Raw genomic sequence first — 22,114 nt, forward strand, 5'->3', positions numbered from 1 at the left:
GGTCAACTACAGTATCTTATTGACTGGAAGGGTTACGGTCCTGAGGAACGCTCATGGACTAATGCTTCTGATGTCCATGCTCCTGCCTTGGTCCGGAGATTCCATTCCAAGTTTCCTCAAAAGCCAAAGAAGTGTCCTGGGGCCACTCCTAAAGGGAGGGGTGCTGTCACGATCCGGGTATCTGGACGCCATTACTTACCCTTCAGATGCCTCCTAAGGCTGGCTCAGCGTTCCAGGACCGGATCCCATCTGTTATACTGATGTCCACATTCCTGCCTCCTCTCCTGTCACTCTGAGACGCGGTCACCGCAACGCCTGTTACATCCGGAATGGCGTCTCCCGCGGCTTCCGCCGCTGTTCCTGAGTTTCTACATGCAGAGTGTCAGAGTGGTGATTACGTCAGCCGCGGCCTCCGCTGTGCCCGCGTGGTTAAATGTGCACTTATCAGTCTGGCGTCTCCTGTCTCCTGTGGCCGGCGCCGCCATTACTGTTTTAATTCCCACATGGATTACAAACCAAACTTCCCTCCAAGTGTCTGCATGGGCGCAGCCATCTTGGATTCTGTCATCTGTTCATTTCCACCAATCTGCTGTTTGCAATATTAATCTGCATAATTGCCTAGCCAATCCCTTCCTTGCTGCAGGTATAAGTAATCTGTGCCTGAGCAAGGAAGGCGTCAGTGCTTTGGTTGTCAAACCTAGTTCCAGTTTGTCTCTCTCCTGTGGTTGTTTTCCAGGTTCCAGTTCCTATCTCCAAACCTCCACTAAAGAGACCCGCACCAGCATTCCACCTGCGGTGTAGCCTGACTCTCCTATCCATTTGGATTCATCTGCTTCCAGCTACAGATCCACCTGCTTACAGCAATCAGCTTCCAGCAGAGATCAGCTCTTCTTAAAGTGCCGGTACCCTTTTCTACAGATTACCATTTATCACCGGTATTATTATTTCATCACTCTCAAGCTACATTTATTATTTAACTGGTTCCAGCCAGTATCCACTCCGTGCCAACATCAGTCTGGTTCCAGACAGTATCCACAGCAGCCGTTTTTATCCACAGCAGCCCAGCTCTTCCTGGAACACCAGCTGGTACGATCCTGGGCTATCTCCATTGCTACAGTCGGGCCTGGTAAGGACTTTCCAACTAGAAGATTATAAGAACTATCTCATACTACCAGAGCCCTGTGGCCCTTGCCACCCTGTAGTACCCAGGAACTGTATTATTTCCCTGCTGAGTTTTATGTTTTCTTATTTGCTGCTGTGTTACGGAGTATGTCATAATAAACATCATTGACTTTTACTTTGGTTGTCGTGGTCACGCCTTTGGGCAATTCTTCTACATGTAACTTACATGTCTAGGGGTCTGATACAACTCCCAGGTTCCTTTACACCTCAGCCCCTACAACTGAGGCTGCCTCCCGTCAGCTCAGGCCCTCAGTTGTGACACCTTATCACCTGCACGCTCTACTCTAATACTTCAAACTCAGTGTTGCTGACATCCTCCAATCCTCCTCAAACCCATAGAAATATTAATGCAATTAATCTTCAAGAACTTTCCATCTCACTGCAGCAACTGCTCTCACCTATTTCTGCATTCACTTCTCCTGAACCAGACACTAGACCCTTGATGAAGTGGCTCCATCTACCCATCACACTCCACGTAGGCCTAGATGTCAACCGTGGCACTCTAAAGTAACAAGACACCTACAAAAACTATCACGTAAAGTTGAACGCCAGTGGCGTAAATCTCGTATTCCAAGTGACTTCCTCACATATAAGACTACCTACCACTCTTATCGTAATGCCCTGGACACTTCCAAATAAACATATTTCCAATCTCTCATCTCTGCTCAAGCCTCTAACCCCAAATGACTTTTTAATACATTTAAATCACTTCTCAACCCTCCTTCCCCCAACCTGACAGACACTATCAAGGCGCAAGATCTTGCATCCTACTTCAAGGACAAGATCGATAAGATCCAAGATGAAATGGTAAGCTCTTCCTCAACCAGTGACCTACTCAATTCCCTACCTGAACCCTCTGGCACTTTCTCTTGATGAAGTATCAACACTCTTCTCATCCTGCTACTCTACTACCTCTCCTCTTGAGCCTATAACCTCACAAATAAGTAAAGCTCAGTCTCCTGTGCTCATCCCAACCTTAACTAACATCTGCAATCTCTCTCTCTCTCTACTGGTATCTTTCCTTCACTGTTCAAGTATGCAGTGATTACTCACATTCTGAAAAAACGAGTTTTATGGTAAGAACTTACTGTTGTTAAAACTCTTTCTGCGAGGTACACTGGGCTCCACAAGGATGGACAATGGGGTGTAGAGTAGGATCTTGATCCGAGGCACCAACAGGCTCAAAGCTTTGACTGTTCCCAGAATGCACAGCGCCGCCTCCTCTATAACCCCGCCTCCATGCACAGGAGCTCAGTTTTTAGTTAACCAGCCCAATGCAGTAGCAGGAAAAGAGACGACAACGGTTAGTAGCCACATACACCACACTCTCACGACAGGAGAAGTGTCAGCGGCTAATGCCATACTAACTCAAAGAAGCTAAGTGCGTCAGGGTGGACGCCTTGTGGAGCCCAGTGTACCTCGCAGAAAGAGTTTTAACAAAAGTAAGTTCTTACCATAAAACTCGTTTTCTGCTGCGGGGTACACTGGGCTCCACAAGGATGGACAATAGGGACGTCCTAAAGAAGTTCCTTATGGGAGGGGATGCACTGTAGCGGGCACAAGAACCCGGCGTCCAAAGGAAGCATCCTGGGAAGCGGCAGTATCGAAGGCATAGAACCTTATGAACGTGTTCACGGAGGACCACGTAGCCGCCTTGCACAATTGGTCAAGGGTCGCACCACGTTGGGCCGCCCAAGAAGGTCCAACAGACCGAGTAGAATGGGCCGTAATGTGAGCAGGAGCTGACAGACCAGCCTTCACATAAGCATGTGCAATCACCATTCTAATCCACCGGGCCAGGGTCTGCTTGTGAGCAGGCCAGCCACGTTTGTGAAATCCAAACAAAACAAAGAGAGAATCAGATTTTCGAATAGAAGCAGTTCTCTTCACATAGATACGGAGAGCCCGTACCACATCCAAAGACCGCTCTTTGGGAGACAAATCAGGAGAGACAAAGGCCGGAACCACAATCTCCTGATTAAGGTGGAACGAGGACACCACCTTCGGTAAATAACCAGGACGAGTCTGAAGTACTGCCCGGTCATGGTGAAAAATCAGATATGGTGAACTACAGGAAAGGGCACCCAAATCCGACACTCTTCTAGCAGAGGCAATAGCCAGCAAGAACACCACCTTAAGGGAAAGCCACTTAAGGGCAGCTGAACCAAGGGGTTCAAACGGAGGCTCCTGCAATGCCTCCAAAACCACCGACAAGTCCCAAGGAGCCACAGGCGGGACATAGGGAGGTTGGATACGCAACACACCCTGAGTGAAGGTATGCACATCAGGTAAAGTCGCAATTTTTCTCTGAAACCACACCGACAAGGCAGAAATATGAACCTTGAGGGAGGCCAGACGCAGGCCTAAATCCAGGCCCTGCTGCAGAAAAGCCAAAAGCTTGGCTGTACTAAACTTGGAAGCGTCATAATTGTTAGATGCGCACCAAACAAAGTAGGAATGCCAGACCTAATAGTAAATCCGAGCAGAAGCCGGTTTCCGGTCCGCAACATAGTTTTAATGACCTCTTCAGAAAAACCCTTAGCCCTCAAGACGGAAGCTTCAAGAGCCACGCCGTCAAAGACAGCCGGGCTAGGTCCTGGTAGACACAGGGGCCCTGAACGAGGAGGTCAGGGCGTTGTGGAAGTAGAATTGGACGCTCTGACGATAGGCCCTGCAGGTCTGAGAATCAGTGCCGTCTGGGCCACGCTGGAGCTATGAGAAGCAGAAGTCCTCTTTCTTGCTTGAACTTCCGAATTACCCTGGGCAGGAGTGACACCGGAGGGAACACGTACGGCAGCCGAAACCTCCACGGCACCGCCAGCGCATCCAGAATGCTGCTTGAGGATCCCTTGTCCTTGCTCCGAAGACCGGAACCTTGTGATTGTGTTGAGACGCCATCAGATCTACATCTGGAAGACCCCACTTTTCCACTAGGAGTTGAAACACTTCTGGATGGAGGCCCCACTCGCCGGCATGCACGTCCTGATGACTGAGAAAGTCCGCTTCCCAATTCAGGACACCCGGAATGAATATTGCCGATATGGCCGGTAGATGGCGTTCCGCCCAATGTAGAATCCGTGAGACTTCCTTCATTGCCAAATGGCTTCGAGTGCCGCCTTGATGATTTATGTAAGCCACTGTGGTGGCGTTGTCTGACTGCACTTGAACAGGACGGTTCTGAATTAAATGCTGGGCCAGGTTCAATGCATTGAAGACCGCCCGCAATTCCAGAATGTTGATCGAGAGGAGAGATTCCTCCTTGGTCCACCGACCCTGAAGGGAGTGTTGCTCCAGCACCGCGCCCCAACCTCTTAGACCGGCATCTGTCGTCAACAGGACCCAGTTGGATATCCAGAAGGGACGGCCCCTGCACAATTGTTGGTCCTGGAGCCACCAGAGCAGCGACAGACGGACCTCCGGAGTCAATGAGATCATTTGAGACCTGATCTGGTGAGGCAGGCCGTCCCACTTGGCTAGAATCAGCCTCTGGAGGGGGCGAGAATGGAATTGAGCATACTCCACCATGTCGAATGCTGATACCATGAGGCCCAGCACCTGCATCGCCGAATGTATCGACACTTGCGGACAAGAAAGGAAGCAACGAATCCTGTCCTGAAGCTTCAGGACCTTCTCCTGACACAAAAACAACCTCTGGTTGTGGGTGTCCAATAGCGCTCCCAGATGCACCATGCTCTGAGCAGGAATCAGGGAGGATTTCTTCCAGTTGATGAGCCACCCGTGGGCTTGTAGAAACCGGACCATCATATCCAGATGACGAAGGAGAAGTTCTGGGGAATTTGCCAGGATTAACAAGTCGTCCAGATACGGCAGTATCCTGACCCCTTGACGGCGGAGTACCACCGTCATCACCGCCATTACTTTGATGAAGACTCGCAGAGCCGTGGTTAAACCAAAAGGTAATGCCCGAAACTGGTATTGGAGGTTGCCAATAGCAAACCTCAGGTATTGCTGATGTGACACTGCTATAGGGATATGCAGGTAAGCATCCTGTATGTCCAGGGAGACCATGTAGTCCCCAGGTTCCAAGGTTAGATCTATAGAGCGAAGGGTTTCCATACGGAACTTGGAAACCTTCACAAACCTGCTCAATGCCTTGAGGTTGAGAATGGGCCGGGAGGACCCATTCGGTTTGGGACTAGAAACAGCGGAGAATAGTACCCCCGGCCCCTCTGCGTAAGAGGCACCTGTACTACGACTCCTGTATCCAGGAGGGTCTGTACCACCGAATGTAGAGTGTTTGCCTTTGTCTGGTCCGACGGGACGTTTGTCTGGCAAAATCGATGAGGGGGTCGGTTTTTGAAGGCTATGGCATAACCTCGAGTGACGACTTTCCGTACCCAGGCATCTGAAGTGGTTTTCAACCATTCCTGGGTATATCCTAGAAGCCGGCCCCCCACCCTGGGATCCCCCAGGGGGAGGCCCGCCCCATCATGCGGCAGGCTTATCGGTCTTGGAAGCTGGCTGACGGGCCGCCCAGGCTCTTTTTGGCTTCGGCTTACCAGGGTTGGAAGTGCGGGCCTGCTTGTTGTACGCCTGGCCATTTGCTTTACCTGAAGGACGAAAGGGGCGAAAGGAAGTACCTTTAGCCTTCGACACAGAAGGAGCGGTACTTGGCAGACAGGCAGTTTTGGCAGTAGCCAAGTCAGCCACAATCTTATTTAAGTCCTCCCCAAACAGAATATCTCCCTTGAAAGGGAGTACCTCCAGGGTTTTTCTAGAGTCCAGATCCACAGACCAGGATCTCAGCCACAATATCCGGCGAGCCAGGACTGACGTGGTAGAGGCCTTGGCTGCCAGGATACCGGCATCAGAAGCCGCCTCTTTAATATAGCGAGAAGCTGTGACAATATATGGCAAGCATTGTCTAGCATGGTCAGAGGAGATTTCAGCTTCCAACTCCAAGGCCCATGCTTCAATGGCCTCTGCAGCCCATATAGCTGCAATAGTGGGCCTTTGTGCAGCACCCGTGAGGGTGTAAATCGCTTTAAGACAACCCTCCACACGTTTATCCGTAGGTTCTTTTAGAGACGTGACGGTAGTGACAGGCAGAGCTGAGGAAACCACCATCCTAGCCACATGAGAGTCCACTGGAGGAGGCGTTTCCCAATTCTTAGACAGCTCTGGCGCGAGGGGATAGCGAGCCAGCATCTTCTTTTGAGGCACAGACTTCGTACCCGGGTTTTCCCAGGGTTCCTGACGTATATCCACTAGGTGGTCAGAGTGAGGTAAAACTTGTTTAATCACCTTCTGACGCTTGAACCTATCTGGTTTCTTAGGAGGGACGGATGGCTCGGGATCATCCGTAATCTGCAGAATCAACTTAATAGCCTCCAAAAGATCAGGAACATCCACATGTGAACTACCCTCCCCATCAGCCGTATCTGAGTCAAAACCTGTGGGATCAGTGTAAGTGCCATCTTCACATGACGAGGTGTCAGTGACAGCAGTGGATTGTGAGGAGACAAGCGCTCGCTTAGAGGACCCCTTGAACTTAGGCGAGCGAAGGTCAGACTTTTTAGTAGTCAGGGACTGGTTCAACTTCTTCAATTGAGCAGATAAATCGTCCACCCACGGCGGGTTAGCTGCAGGGACCACATACGGTTGTACCGGCATTGGGGGTCCCATAGGGGGTGTTAGTTTATGAACTAGCGTATGCAGAAGCATGGAAAAAGCGGCCCACGGTGGGTCAGTATGTGCCTCCGTTGCCACAGTCCCGCTGGGGGGCAAGGAGCCCCCAGAACCAGAGCCCACAACTGCTATATTCTCTTCATAGGTATCTGCGGCTTCAGCAACACCAACAGTGTGTTCAGCCCCAGAACCGTTACCCTCAGAAGCAGACATGATATAACTTGCAGTATGAGGTAACACAGTACAATTATCAGCAGCACAATACCTCTTACCCCAAACCCCTGCGCAGTGTAGTCAGCACTAGCAGAGATAAAGGAGAGATATGGTGACTAAATCACAGAGAAAAATACGTATTAAAGTATATCTTGTGAAAAACCTATATCAATATAAAACCTGACGCACCTAGCCCCCTCAGGTTAAAGACTATAGGGATAGCAGCAGGCCCGGCGCTAGCCGCTCAGCGAAGGGATGCAGTGCAGGGAGGCACTGGGACAGAGAGGCGCTCCCCCTGCTCTGCATCCCTTCCCTCTGCGCCGTCCTGTTCCCCCCTGCTGAGTGACAGGCACAGAGGTGATAGTATGTGCCACAGCCGCCACTGCGTTCCTGGAGACCCTCATGTTGCTGCTGTGGCACCGGGTCCCCCTGCGGCTGCTTCTGTAGAATGTGCCGGGTGCAGTATGGGCCTCCTGGGCGGCTGAAGCAGAGTGTGCATCGCTGAATAGGGCAGGGAGAGCCCTCCCTCCTGGGTCACTTCAAGCTACAGCTCCGTAGCCACTGCTGGATGTGGTGAGCTCCTGGGCTGTGGTGGTGTTCTCCACTGCCAGCTCCAGCCCTGTTGACATGGAGGCTGGCAGCATGAAAAGCCTCCTCCCCACCCCCATCACGGCTGTGTAGGATCAGAGGAGGGGGCGGAGCTACACGGGACGGTAAGGTGCGGGGCTAAACGGGCCGGGAAGGGGCGGGGCTAAACGGACCAGGCTGCTGTAGAGAGGTACTTCCGGATTTAGGTAAGTGGAGGGTCAGAGAGAAATGTGTGTGTGTGTGTGTGTATGGTGGTGGTGGGGAGGGGGGGGGGTATATATATGTGTGAATTGTGTGTATGAGGTATGTCTGTGTGCGCACGCTGCGCATTATGAACGCTACTACATGGGGGCCATTACATGTAAGGACGCTACTACTACTGGGGGGGCATTACGTATAAGGACGCTACTACTGCTGGGGGGGCATTACGTATAAGTATGCTACTACTGCTGGGGGGGGCATTACGTACAAGGACGCTACTACTGGGGAGGCCATTACATGTAAGTACGCTACTACTGCTGGGGGGGCATTACGTATAACGAAGCTACTACTACTGGTGGGCATTACGTATAAGGACGCTACTACTACTGGGGGGGCATTACGTATAACGAAGCTACTACTACTGGTGAGCATTACGTATAAGGACGCTACCACTACTGGGGGAACATTACGTATAAGGACGCTACTACTACTGGGGGGGCATTACGTATAAGTACGCTACTACTGCTGGGGGGGGCATTACGTATAAGTACGCTACTACTGCTGGGGGGGCATTACGTATAAGTACGCTACTACTGCTGGGGGGGGCATTACGTATAAGTACGCTACTACTGCTGGGGGGGGCATTACGTATAAGTACGCTACTACTGCTGGGGGGGGCATTACGTATAAGGACGCTACTACTGCTGGGGGGGCATTACGTATAAGTACGCTACTACTGCTGGGGGGGCATTACGTATAAGGATGCTACTACTGCTGGGGGGGGCATTACGTATAAGTATGCTACTACTGCTGGGGGGGGGCATTACGTACAAGGACGCTACTACTGGGGAGGCCATTACATGTAAGTACGCTACTACTGCTGGGGGGGCATTACGTATAACGAAGCTACTACTACTGGTGGGCATTACGTATAAGGACGCTACTACTACTGGGGGGGCATTACGTATAACGAAGCTACTACTACTGGTGAGCATTACGTATAAGGACGCTACCACTACTGGGGGAACATTACGTATAAGGACGCTACTACTACTGGGGGGGCATTACGTATAAGTACGCTACTACTGCTGGGGGGGGCATTACGTATAAGTACGCTACTACTGCTGGGGGGGCATTACGTATAAGTACGCTACTACTGCTGGGGGGGGCATTACGTATAAGTACGCTACTACTACTGGGGGGGCATTACGTATAAGTACGCTACTACTGCTGAGGGGGGGCATTACGTATAAGTACGCTACTACTGCTGGGGGGGGCATTACGTATAAGTACGCTACTACTGCTGGGGGGGCATTACATATAAGGACGCTACTACTGCTGGGGGGGCATTACGTATAAGGACGCTACTACTACTGGGGGGGCATTACGTATAAGTATGCTACTACTGCTGGGGGGGCATTACGTATAAGGATGCTACTACTACTGGGGGGCATTACGTATAAGGACGCTACTACTACTGGGGGGGCATTACGTATAAGTATGCTACTACTGCTGGGGGGGCATTACGTATAAGGACGCTACTACTACTGGGGGCGCATTACGTATAAGTATGCTACTACTGCTGGGGGGGCATTACGTATAAGGACGCTACTACTACTGGGGGGGCATTACGTATAAGTATGCTACTACTGCTGGGGGGGCATTATGTATAAGGATGCTACTACTACTGGGGGGCATTACGTATAAGTATGCTACTACTGCTGGGGGGGCATTACGTATAAGGACGCTACTACTACTGGGGGGGCATTACGTATAAGGACGCTACTACTACTGGGGGGGCATTACGTATAAAGACGCTACTACTGCTGGGGGGGGCATTACGTATAAGGATGCTACTACTACTGGGGGCATTATGTATAAGGACGCTACTACTACTGGGGGGGCATTACGTATAAGGACGCTACTACTACTGGGGGGGCATTACGTATAAGTATGCTACTACTGCTGGGGGGGCATTACGTATAAGGATGCTACTACTGCTGGGGGGGCATTACGTATAACGCTGCTGCTACTACTACTGGGGGGGCATTACATATAAAGAAGCTACTACTACTGGGGGGGCATTACGTATAAGGACGCTACTACTACTGGGGGGCATTACGTATAAGTATGCTACTACTGCTGGGGGGGGGCATTACGTATAAGGATGCTACTGCTGGGGGGGCATTACGTATAAGGATGCTACTACTGCTGGGGGGGCATTACGTATAAGGATGCTACTACTGCTGGGGGGGCATTACGTATAACGCTGCTACTACTACTGGGGGGGCATTACATATAAAGAAGCTACTACTACTGGTGGGCATTACGTATAAGGACGCTACTACTACTGGGGGGGACGTATAAGTATGCTACTACTGCTGGGGGGGCATTACGTATAAGGATGCTACTACTGCTGGGGGGGCATTACGTATAAGGATGCTACTACTGCTGGGGGGGGCATTACGTATAAGGATGCTACTACTGCTGGGGGGGGCATTACGTATAACGCTGCTACTACTACTGGGAGGGTGCATTACATATAAAGAAGCTACTACTACTGGTGGGCATTACGTATAAGGACGCTACTACTTCTGGGGGGGCATTATATATAAGAGGAATAAGATTGTGCTACTGTGTGGTGTAATTTTAAATGGGGGTACTATTGTGTGGCCATACCCCTTGTGAGACCACACCCCTTTTCCCGGCGCGCACCAAAGGCGCACGCTGACCCTTTGTTGAATATGGGAGGGCGCAAATTTATAGTTTGCAGGGGGGCGCCGAACACCCTAGCGCCGGCCCTGGATAGCAGGTTGAGTGAAAGACACGAGATGGACACCACTCAGCTATCAATGCACACACAGATAGTCACAGTTGTACAATGCAGAGGTTATTACTGACAATAATACTGCACTGGACTAGCTTACACAGCTATATAACAATAGATATATAACAATAGATATAACAGTACACAGTAAGAACTGGATGTATATCACAGGGTAATTGTACTATAAACCCTGACTAAATGCACTCTTTCTTACTAACACTGACTAAAAAGGCAGGTAGAATACTTAAGTGTCATGTAAAGTCACAGCGCTGACAACCAGGCGGCTTTACATAGGAGGATTTGCCCAAGCAGTCCCAGGAACAGTGAGCTGAGGGATAATGGTGCCCAGACACTGACAGGGAGTGAGGGAGAGACAGATATGCAGCTCCAGGGCAGGAACATTTGCTGGAAATGGCGCCTTGGGGCTGGGCTTCAGGTCTAAGCCTTATCCCCCTGCTGGCAAAACCACCGGGTACTGCGGGCTCTTAGAAACTGGTTTAGAAAGAAAACCTGACCTGCGCCCATGCCCTGGTGATCTAGTGGGATCGCCTGTACTGCCACAGTGTCCACCGACAGCGCGCGCGGCCCGCCTCCCACTGACCGCGCTGGATCGCGATAAAGACCGGGTCCCGCAAGCGGGACCCACTCACCACCTCCCGAAGCGCGACCACGCGATCCCGGAGAGCCCCCGTTGTGTGTGCCTGACGTGAAGGAAACCGGAGCCTCCTGCTGTAGTTACCCGGCAACCAGGGCTCGGGAGTGTACAGCGCCGCTGGGGAGAGCTGGAGCTGCAGCAGTGAATGTCTCCTGACATTTACCACCGCTGCTGCCCTTGAAGTCTTCACTTTTTCTTCCTAAAAAAGCTCTTCTTAGGGCTGCCTGGAGCAGCCCCTCTGTTTAGTGCCTGCTTACTGCAGCACCAACTACAAAACTGAGCTCCTGTGCAGGGAGGCGGGGTTATAGAGGAGGTGGCGCTGTGCATTCTGGGAACAGTCAAAGCTTTGAGCCTGTTGGTGCCTCGGATCAAGATCCTACTCTACACCCCATTGTCCATCCTTGTGGAGCCCAGTGTACCCCGCAGCAGAAAACAAAATTCTGACCCTAACGCTCTCTCAGACTACCGTCCCATCTCTCAGCTCCCTTGTCTCTCCAAGCTACTTGAGAAACTTGCCTACACTCGCCTCACACACTTTCTTAACTCACACAGCCTACTGGACCCACTTCAGTCAGGATTTCGTACCCAACACTCCACAGAGACAGCCCTGACTAAGGTAGTGAATGATCTGGTCACTGTGAAGTCTAAACGCCATTACTCACTACTTATTCTCCTTGATCTATCTGCTGCATGTGACACTGTGACCACTCTCTTCTCATACAGACACTACAATCCCTAGGGCTTCAGGACACGGCCCTTTCTTGGTTCCTATCGTACCTATCTAATCGCTCCTTCAGTGTTCGTTTCTCTGAATCTACCTCCTCTTCTCTACCTCTATCAGTTGGAGTACCGCAAGGCTCAGTCTTAGGTCCTCTGCTTTTCTCTATCTATACCACATCTCTTGGGAAACTAATCAGCTCTTTAGGATTTCAGGATCATCTGTACGCAGACGATACTCAAATCTACCTATCCTCCCCTGATTTGTCACCATCTGTACTGTACCGTGTCACTGAATGCCTTTCTGCCATTTCATCCTGGATGACATCTCGCCACCTCAAACTTAATATTTCAAAGACAGTGTAATTATATTTCCACCGGCCAATAGTAGTTACCAACCTGATATCTCTATCACTGTTGAAAACTCGACTATCATCCCTACCCCACAAGCTCGCTGCCAAGGTGTCATCCCTGACTCTGATCTGTCCTTTGTTCCCAACATTCAATCTGTCTCAATTCATGTTACATACATCTAAGAAACATATCCAAAATACGATCATATCTTACACAAGACACTGCTAAAACTCTAATCCACGCTCACTGTTAGGCGCCGGGGTCCGCATGTCCGCGCGGCCCGGCGCCTAGCAACTAGGGACGCCGTGCGCGTTCAGCCGCCGGCTCCCTAGCAACACTAGACGCCGGGCGCGCTGAGCCGCACGGACCCTAGCAACGGGGACACCACGGGCGGACCGCGTTCCCCGTTGCAGGGCCTAATTAACAAACACACACACTTGTTCTCTGGCCGTGCAGCAAGGCAGCTGCACGGCATTTATTCCCAATCAGGCTCTAAGCAGCTGATTGGAGGACTCCCTGTTAAATACCTTAGCAGTACTTCTCACAGACGCCGGTAATAGCTTCCTGCATGCTGCCTTGGTTTGCTGAGAGTCTGTTCCAGTCCTGCTGTATCCGGTCATTCCTGTCCTCAGAAGTCCTGTATTCGGGAGTTGTCATCTCATCCCAGGAAGTCGTTGGTCCCCAGTTGTCCTGACTGATCACCTTTGTATATCGAGTGGTGTTCCGTGAGTTGCGGCTCTGCCGTGTGTTGCGGCTCAGCCGCTTTATCTTTATATATTCTGTTTTCGGAGCATTTGCGGAGGGTTCCGCTTCCACAAGTCCTCTCTGGAACTCGGCGGTGCCGGGTAGGAGAAGTGGACAAGTGGATATTTTGGTTGTCCTTTTCCCTGGCGGTGTTTCCGCACATATTCTAGTTTTAAGTTAGCTTGTAGCCCCTGGCCTGGTTGTTTAGTCAGAGGGCCCCTTGTTATCACCCTGTCTCGGATTTCCCTTTGTCTCTCATTAAGACCTGGGGGGGCATCGGAGTTGGGCAGACATAATCCGCCCTTCAAACGCGGCTGCCATGGGCTCAAGCAACCATAGTCTCGCAGGGGATTTCCGACAGCACGGGTGAGACAACGGAGTTAGGGTGCCAGGGGCTATTTTCCATTCCCGCTCCCTTCCCCAGCATTTCGTTCCAGTGCTCCGGTCCTCGCAAAAAGATCTCCTCAGATCAGAGTGCTTGAATCATAACATTATTACCGGCCATACCAAAAATTTAAAATTAAACAGGGCTTTAATTTTTTCCTCTCATTCAGTTTTTGTTAAAATTTTTTGGCCTCATGAATCCGACAGGTTTAGGGCCAAACCCTGGCCAGCTCTTAGTCAATCAGATTCAAGAATTTACTCAGATGGTTCAGGATCTTTCCCTTCGGGTGAGGTCGCAGGAAGATCTTTTGCGAGCCTCCCCAAAGGTAGTCCCTGAACCAAAGATGCATTTGCCTGACCGTTTTTCTGGCGATAGAAAATAATTTTTTAGTTTTAAAGAATCCTGTAAACTTTATTTCCGTTTAAGACCTACTTCCTCTGGTTCTGAATCTCAGCGGGTTGGGATTATTATTTCTTTACTCCAGGGGGATCCTCAGACCTGGGCGTTCGGTTTAAGGGCAGAGGATCCTGCGTTGTTGTCAGTAGACGCTTTCTTTAAGTCTTTAGGGCTTTTGCATGATGACCCAGATAGAGAGGCGTCCGCTGAAAGCCAGCTGCGCGCTCTCAAACAAGGAAGAAATCCTGCAGAGGTTTATTGTACCGAGTTTCGCCGTTGGTCGAACGACTGTGGCTGGAATGACCCAGCCCTGCGCAGTCAGTTTCGCCTCGGCTTATCAGAGTCTATTAAAGACAGTCTCCTCCAGTACCCCGCTCCTGAGACTCTCGATAAACTCATGGAGCTTTCTATTAAGATTGATCGTCGTCTCAGAGAGCGGAGGGCTGAAAGAGGAACACCTGTAAGGTCAAGTCCTTGTGTTTATTCCATTCCAGAAGACGTAGAGGAGCCCATGCAGATGGGTCTCTCCCGGCTGTCTCCTGAGGAAAGGGCCAGAAGGCAAAATTCCGGTCTTTGTTTGTACTGTGGTGGTAAGGGACATTTTGCTCGTAACTGTCCGAACAAGTCGGGAAACGCTTTGACCAGGTGAATTGTGAGGGGGTTCACCTAGGTCTGCAGCTTATCTCCTCGAATAACTCTCTTTTAGTCCCAGTTAAGGTTTCCTTTGGCAGCCTCAGTTCTTTGGTGTCGGCTTTTGTTGACAGTGGAGCTGCAGGAAACTTTATGGATTTAACTTGGGCTAAGGCTTTAGGCATTCCTCAGTTACCATTGGGTAGGTGTGTCACCATGCATGGCTTAGATGGGAGTCCGCTTTCCAACGGGGTTATTACTCACCGTACACCTCCCGTAGTACTTACAGTAGGAGCTTTACATTCCGAAAAGATCGAGTTCTATCTAACACATTGCCCAGCAGTTCCAGTTGTTCTGGGTCACCCTTGGCTGGCCTTTCATAATCCCACCATTGATTGGCGGTCCGGGGAGATTTCACAATGGGGTACTTTTTGTGCTAAGGAATGTATTTAGTTTCCAGTTAGAGTAGCAGCTATCATTCCAGAACTCATTCCTGTGGAATACCAGGAGTTTGCCGATGTATTCTCCAAAGGCAATGCGGACATTCTGCCTCCCCATCGGCCTTATGATTGTGCTATTGAGCTAATCCCTGGTGCCGCATTGCCAAAGGGGAGATTATATGCATTGTCCGGGCCAGAAACTTCGGCTATGAATGACCATGTTCAGGAGAGCTTACAGAAAGGTTTTATTAGACCATCAAAATCCCCTTTAAGTGCTGGTTTTTTCTTTGTGGAGAAAAAGGATGGCTCGCTTAGACCATGCATAGATTTTAGAGCCTTGAATAAAATCTCAGTCAAAAACACCTATCCTTTGCCGTTGATTTCTGTACTCTTTGATCAGTTACGTTCTGCTGTGATTTTTTCTAAAATTGACCTGAGAGGAGCTTACAACCTCATCCGAATTAAATCTGGAGATGAGTGGAAGACGGCTTTCAGTACTCAGTCGGGTCACTACGAATACCTGGTGATGCCGTTCGGCCTGTCTAATGCTCCAGCAGTTTTTCAAGACCTCATTAACGATGTGCTCCGTGACTTCCTAGGGAAATTCGTGGTCGTTTATTTAGACGACATCTTGATTTTTTCTGAATCGATGGAACAACATATCACCCAGGTGCGTCTGGTTCTTCAAAAGTTACGTGAGAATCATTTATATGCCAAACTGGAGAAGTGTGAATTTCACGTCACGAAAGTATCTTTTTTAGGGTACATAATTTCCCCTCAGGGATTTTCCATGGAACCTAAGAAGCTTCAGGCCATCCTTAATTGGGCGCAACCCACCAATTTAAAAGCAATTCAGCGCTTTTTAGGGTTTGCGAATTATTATAGGAGGTTCATTCATTCTTTTTCTGACCTGGTTGCTCCCATTGTGGCTCTGACAAAGAAAGGAGCGGATCCTACCAACTGGTCGCATGAAGCTGAGTTGTCCTTCCGGGCCCTGAAACAAGCCTTTGTCTCAGCTCCAGTCCTCAGACATCCTAATCCGGAATTGCCCTTTGTTGTGGAGGTTGATGCCTCAGAGGTTGGAGTGGGGGCTGTCCTTTCTCAAAAGGATCCGGTGTCTTTGGACTTACATCCTTGTGCCTTTATGTCCAGGAAGTTCTCCTCCGCTGAATCCAATTATGACGTTGGTAATCGGGAGTTACTGGCGGTAAAGTGGGCTTTTGAGGAGTGGAGGCATTGGCTGGAAGGAGCAAAGCATACTATTTCGGTATTGACTGACCATAAGAACCTGCAATACATTGAATCAGCTAAACGGCTTAATGCCCGGCAGGCACGTTGGGCATTATTTTTTACTCGTTTCAAATTTATAATCACTTTCAGGCCTGGTTCCAAGAATACTAAAGCTGATGCCCTGTCACGTAGTTTTCTTCCGGTTCACAATAACAATCCTGTTGTTACCCCAATACTTCCATCTTCGGTCATCCGGGCAGGCCTCACACAGGATTTATTTACCCAGTTAAACCAGCTTCAACACCAAGCTCCTAGATTTACTCCTGCTGGTCGTCTTTACGTTCCTGAATTTTTGAGAGCTACTGTTTTAACTGAATTCCATGACAACAAGGTTTCAGGGCATCCGGGAATCACTAAGACATTGGAGTTAGTCTCTCGCTCAGTATGGTGGCATGGTATGTCTAAAGACGTTAGGGAATTTGTTTTTTCATGTCAGGTTTGTGCACAGCATAAGGTTCCCCGTTCCTTGCCTATCGGGCAACTTATGCCCTTAAGTGTCCCGCTCAGGCCATGGTCTCATATTTCCATGGATTTTGTGGCTGACCTTCCCCTTTCAGCCGGATTCCGAGTCATATGGGTGGTAGTGGACCGTTTTAGTAAAATGGCTCATTTTATTGCTCTTCCCCAATTGCCTTCTGCTCAAGGGTTGGCAGTTTTGTTCCTCCGCCATGTGTTTAGGCTTCATGGGTTACCCACTGATATTGTTTCTGATCGGGGTCCACAATTCATCGCACAATTCTGGAGATGTTTTTGTGCTTCATTAAAAATGAAACTGTCATTAACATCCGGTTATCACCCACAATCCAACGGGCAAACCGAACGAGTTAACCAGTCATTAAAACGATATCTGCGCTTATATTCAGCCAAACTCCAGAATGATTGGTCCGAGTTTCTTCCTTTGGCTGAATTTGCTTACAATAATTCCTGTCATTCCTCCACTAAAGAGTCTCCATTCTTTTCAGTTTTTGGTTTTCACCCCAGAGCAAATTCTTTTTTTTATCATTCTCCAGTCTCCTCGCTGGCATTGACCTCCCATCTCAGAGCAATTTGGAAAAAAGTGCACCTTGCTCTCAGAAAAGCGGCCTTTCGAGAAAAGAAATTTTCTGACAGGCTCCGACGTCCTTGCACTTTTAAGGTGGGAGACAAGGTGTGGTTGTCAACTCGCAACATCAGGCTTCGACAATCCTCGGCTAGACTGGGACCCAAATTTATTGGACCATTTCTTATTATTAAAAGAGTCAACCCAGTTGCCTTTCGGCTACGTTTACCAAGATCTCTCAAGATTGGAAATACGTTTCATTGTTCCCTGTTGAAACAATACGTTTCTTCCAGTAGATTTCCTCGGAGGATCTCTCAGGGTAGATCTCCAGTGGATGTACAGGGACAACAGGAGTTCTTGGTAGAGAAAGTTCTTGATTCCAAATTGTCCCGGGGTCGGCTTTATTTTTTAGTTCACTGGAAAGGCTATGGTCCGGAGGAAAGGTCTTGGGTCCTAGATAAGGATCTTCATGCCCCTAGGCTCAAGAGGGCATTTTTTCGGGAATTTCCTCAGAAGCCTGGCTTTAGGGGTTCCTTGACCCCTCCTCAAGGGGGGGGTACTGTTAGGCGCCGGGGTCCGCATGTCCGCGCGGCCCGGCGCCTAGCAACTAGGGACGCCGTGCGCGTTCAGCCGCCGGCTCCCTAGCAACGCTAGACGCCGGGCGCGCTGAGCCGCACGGACCCTAGCAACGGGGACGCCACGGGCGGACCGCGTTCCCCGTTGCAGGTCCTAATTAACAAACACACACACTTGTTCTCTGGCCGTGCAGCAAGGCAGCTGCACGGCATTTATTCCCAATCAGGCTCTAAGCAGCTGATTGGAGGACTCCCTGTTAAATACCTTCCCAGTACTTCTCACAGACGCCGGTAATAGCTTCCTGCATGCTGCCTTGGTTTGCTGAGAGTCTGTTCCAGTCCTGCTGTATCTGGTCATTCCTGTCCTCAGAAGTCCTGTATTCGGGAGTTGTCATCTCATCCCAGGAAGTCGTTGGTCCCCAGTTGTCCTGACTGATCACCTTTGTATATCGAGTGGTGTTCCGTGAGTTGCGGCTCTGCCGTGTGTTGCGGCTCAGCCGCTTTACCTTTATATATTCTGTTTTCGGAGCATTTGCGGAGGGTTCCGCTTCCACAAGTCCTCTCTGGAACTCGGCGGTGCCGGGTAGGAGAAGTGGACAAGTGGATATTTTGGTTGTCCTTTTCCCTGGCGGTGTTTCCGCACATATTCTAGTTTTAAGTTAGCTTGTAGCCCCTGGCCTGGTTGTTTAGTCAGAGGGCCCCTTGTTATCACCCTGTCTCGGATTTCCCTTTGTCTCTCATTAAGACCTGGGGGGGCATCGGAGTTGGGCAGACATAATCCGCCCTTCAAACGCGGCTGCCATGGGCTCAAGCAACCATAGTCTCGCAGGGGATTTCCGACAGCACAGGTGAGACAACGGAGTTAGGGTGCCAGGGGCTATTTTCCATTCCCGCTCCCTTCCCCAGCATTTCGTTCCAGTGCTCCGGTCCTCGCAAAAAGATCTCCTCAGACCAGAGTGCTGGAATCATAACACTCACATTATCTCCCGCATTGATTATTGCAATAGTTTCCTTACTGATCTTACTAAGAAGAGCGCCTTTGTTTTTGTCATAAGCCAAAAACAAATTCTCCAACATCAATATTACTACACATTCACTTTATCTTATTTATAAGCAAATATGTACACTTAATAAAAAAAATCTAGGGGTAATTTGTCTTTAAGGTCGATTGAATCCTGACTAGATGGTCCCCTGAGACAGGCATTATCGCACACATAAACATATAAGGGTCAATGCTAACTACTGTGCCACTCTATCACTAAAATGTATTGTTTCTGCAGCTCCAGACCCCGCAAATGATGCCACACTGCCAGCCGGGGCTCACTGGCAGGTGGGGCTCACCTATTTGCACTTTGCCGCCACTGATCACCACTGAGAGAACATACATGTGTGAGAAGGGAAGACAGGGGTCGTCATCAGTCACACAAGATAACCGTCCTGTTTCTATAGTATTCTCATAGCCCCCCCCATTACTCTGCCCAGGAGCTGAATGTGATAATTACAGTGATACATGTAGGCAGTATGGTATTATTACTTCAGAAAGACGGTGTCATCTGTCATTACAGTATATCACCTGGTATGGGGATATGCTGAGGTACACATTATCCTATATCGCCTGGTATGGGGATACGCTGAGGTACACATTATCCTATATCACCTGGTATGGGGATATGCTGAGGTACACATTATCCTATATCGCCTGGTATGGGGATACGCTGAGGTACACATTATCCTATATCACCTGGTATGGAGATACGCTGAGGTACACATTATCCTATATCGCCTGGTATGGAGATACGCTGAGGTACACATTATCCTATATCGCCTGGTATGGGGATACGCTGAGGTACACATTATCCTATATCACCTGGTATGGAGATACGCTGAGGTACACATTATCCTATATCACCTGGTATGGGGATACGCTGAGGTACACATTATCCTATATCGCCTGGTATGGGGATACGCTGAGGTACACATTATCCTATATCGCCTGGTATGGGGATATGCTGAGGTACGCATTATCCTAAATTACCAGGTATGGGGATACGCTGAGGTACGCATTATCCTATATCGCCTGGTATGGGGATACGCTGAGGTACACATTATCCTATATCACCTGGTATGGAGATACGCTGAGGTACACATTATCCTATATCGCCTGGTATGGAGATACGCTGAGGTAAGCATTATCCTATATTGCCTGGTATGTAGATACGCTGAGGTACACATTATCCTATATCGCCTGGTATGGGGATACGCTGAGGTACACATTATCCTATATCACCTGGTATGGGGATACGCTGAGGTACACATTATCCTATATCGCCTGGTATGGGGATACGCTGAGGTACACATTATCCTATATCGCCTGGTATGGAGATACGCTGAGGTACACATTATCCTATATAGCCAGGTATGGGGATACGCTGAGGTACACATTATCCTATATCGCCTGGTATGGGGATATACTGAGGTGTAATACCTGGTACAGTGATACGCTGAGGTGTAATACCTGGTACAGTGATATACTGAGGTATAATACTGGGTACAGAGATATACTGAGGTATAACACCAGGTACAGTGATACACTGAGGTATAACACCTGGTACAGTGATACACTGAGGTATAACACCTGGTACAGTGATACACTGAGGTATAATAACAGGTACAGTGATACACTGAGGTATAATACCTGGTACAGTGATACACTGAGGTATAATACCTGGTACAGTGATATACTGAGGTATAATATCTGGTACAGTGATACACTGAGGTATAATACCTGGTACAGTGATATACTGAGGTATAATATCTGGTACAGTGATACACTGAGGTATAATACCTGGTACAGTGATACACTGAGGTATAATACCTGGTACAGTGATATACTGAGGTATAATATCTGGTACAGTGATACACTGAGGTATAATACCTGGTACAGTGATATACTGAGGTATAATATCTGGTACAGTGATACACTGAGGTATAATACCTGGTACAGTGATACCCTGAGGTATAATACCAGGTACAGTGATACGCTGAGGTGTAATACCAGGTACAGTGATACACTGAGGTATAATACCTGGTACAGTGATACACTGAGGTATAATACCAGGTACAGTGATACACTGAGGTATAATACCAGGTACAGTGATATACTGAGGTATAATACCAGGTACAGTGATACACTGAGGTATAATACCAGGTACAGTGATACACTGAGGTATAATACCAGGTACAGTGATACACTGAGGTATAACACCTTGTACAGTGATAAAACGAGATTTATGGTAAGAACTTACTGTTGTTAAATCTCTTTCTGCGAGGTACACTGGGCTCCACAGGGAATGACATTGGGGTGTAGAGTAGGATCTTGAGCCGAGGCACCAACAGGCTCAAAGCTTTGACTGTTCCCAGAATGCCTAGCACCGCCTCCTCTATAACCCCGCCTCCATGCACAGGAGCTCAGTTTTTGTTAACCTGTCCAATGCAGTTGCAGGTAAAAGAGACGACAGCGGTTAGTAGCCACATACACCACACTCTCACGACAGGAGAAAGTGTCAGTGGCTAATGCCATACCAACCCAAAGAAGCTAAGTGCGTCATGGTGGGCGCCCTGTGGAGCAGAAAGAGATTTAACAATGGTAAGTTCTTACCATTAATCTAATTTTCTGCTGCGGGGTACACTGGGCTCCACAGGGAATGACATTGGGGATGTCCTAAAGCAGTTCCTTATGGGAGGGGACGCACTGTAGCGGGCACAAGAACCCGGCGTCCAAAGGAAGCATCCTTGGAGGCGGAAGTACTGAAGGCATAGAACCTTATGAACGTGTTCACTGAGGACCACGTAGCCGCCTTGCACAATTGTTCAAGGGTCGCACCACAGCGGGCCTCCCAAGAAGGTCCAACCGACCGTGTAGAATGGGCCTTTATGGTAGCAGGAGCTGGACGGTCAGCCTGTACATAAGCATGTGCAATCACCATTCTAATCCATCTGGCCAGGGTCTGCTTGTAAGCAGGCCAGCCACGTTTGTGAAAACCAAACAGAACAAAGAGAGAATCCGAGTTCCTGATGGAGGCAGTTCTCTTCACGTAGATACAGAGAGCCTGTACCACATCCAAAGACCGCTCTTTGGAAAACAATTCAGGAGATACAAAGGCCGGAACCACAATCTCCTGATTAAAGTTGAAAGAAGACACCACCTTAGGTAAATACCCGGGACGTGT

The 22,114-nt window shown here is 49.2% G+C and overlaps 1 protein-coding gene across 1 annotated transcript in view; it reads right to left on the bottom strand.

Annotated features, from left to right (window-relative positions):
• Positions 1-21,290, bottom strand: part of DRAXIN (dorsal inhibitory axon guidance protein) — a 171,086-nt gene extending 149,796 nt beyond the window's left edge. Inside the window, exon 1 of the mRNA XM_063943877.1 lies at positions 21,191-21,290. Coding sequence (XP_063799947.1) covers positions 21,191-21,242 — 52 coding nt within the window. The 5' untranslated portion in view covers positions 21,243-21,290. The remainder of the gene's footprint in view (positions 1-21,190) is intronic.
• Positions 21,291-22,114: the final 824 nt, after the last annotated feature.

The sequence above is a fragment of the Pseudophryne corroboree genome, chromosome 10 (assembly GCF_028390025.1).
Source record: "Pseudophryne corroboree isolate aPseCor3 chromosome 10, aPseCor3.hap2, whole genome shotgun sequence".
Classification (NCBI taxonomy): domain Eukaryota; kingdom Metazoa; phylum Chordata; class Amphibia; order Anura; family Myobatrachidae; genus Pseudophryne; species Pseudophryne corroboree.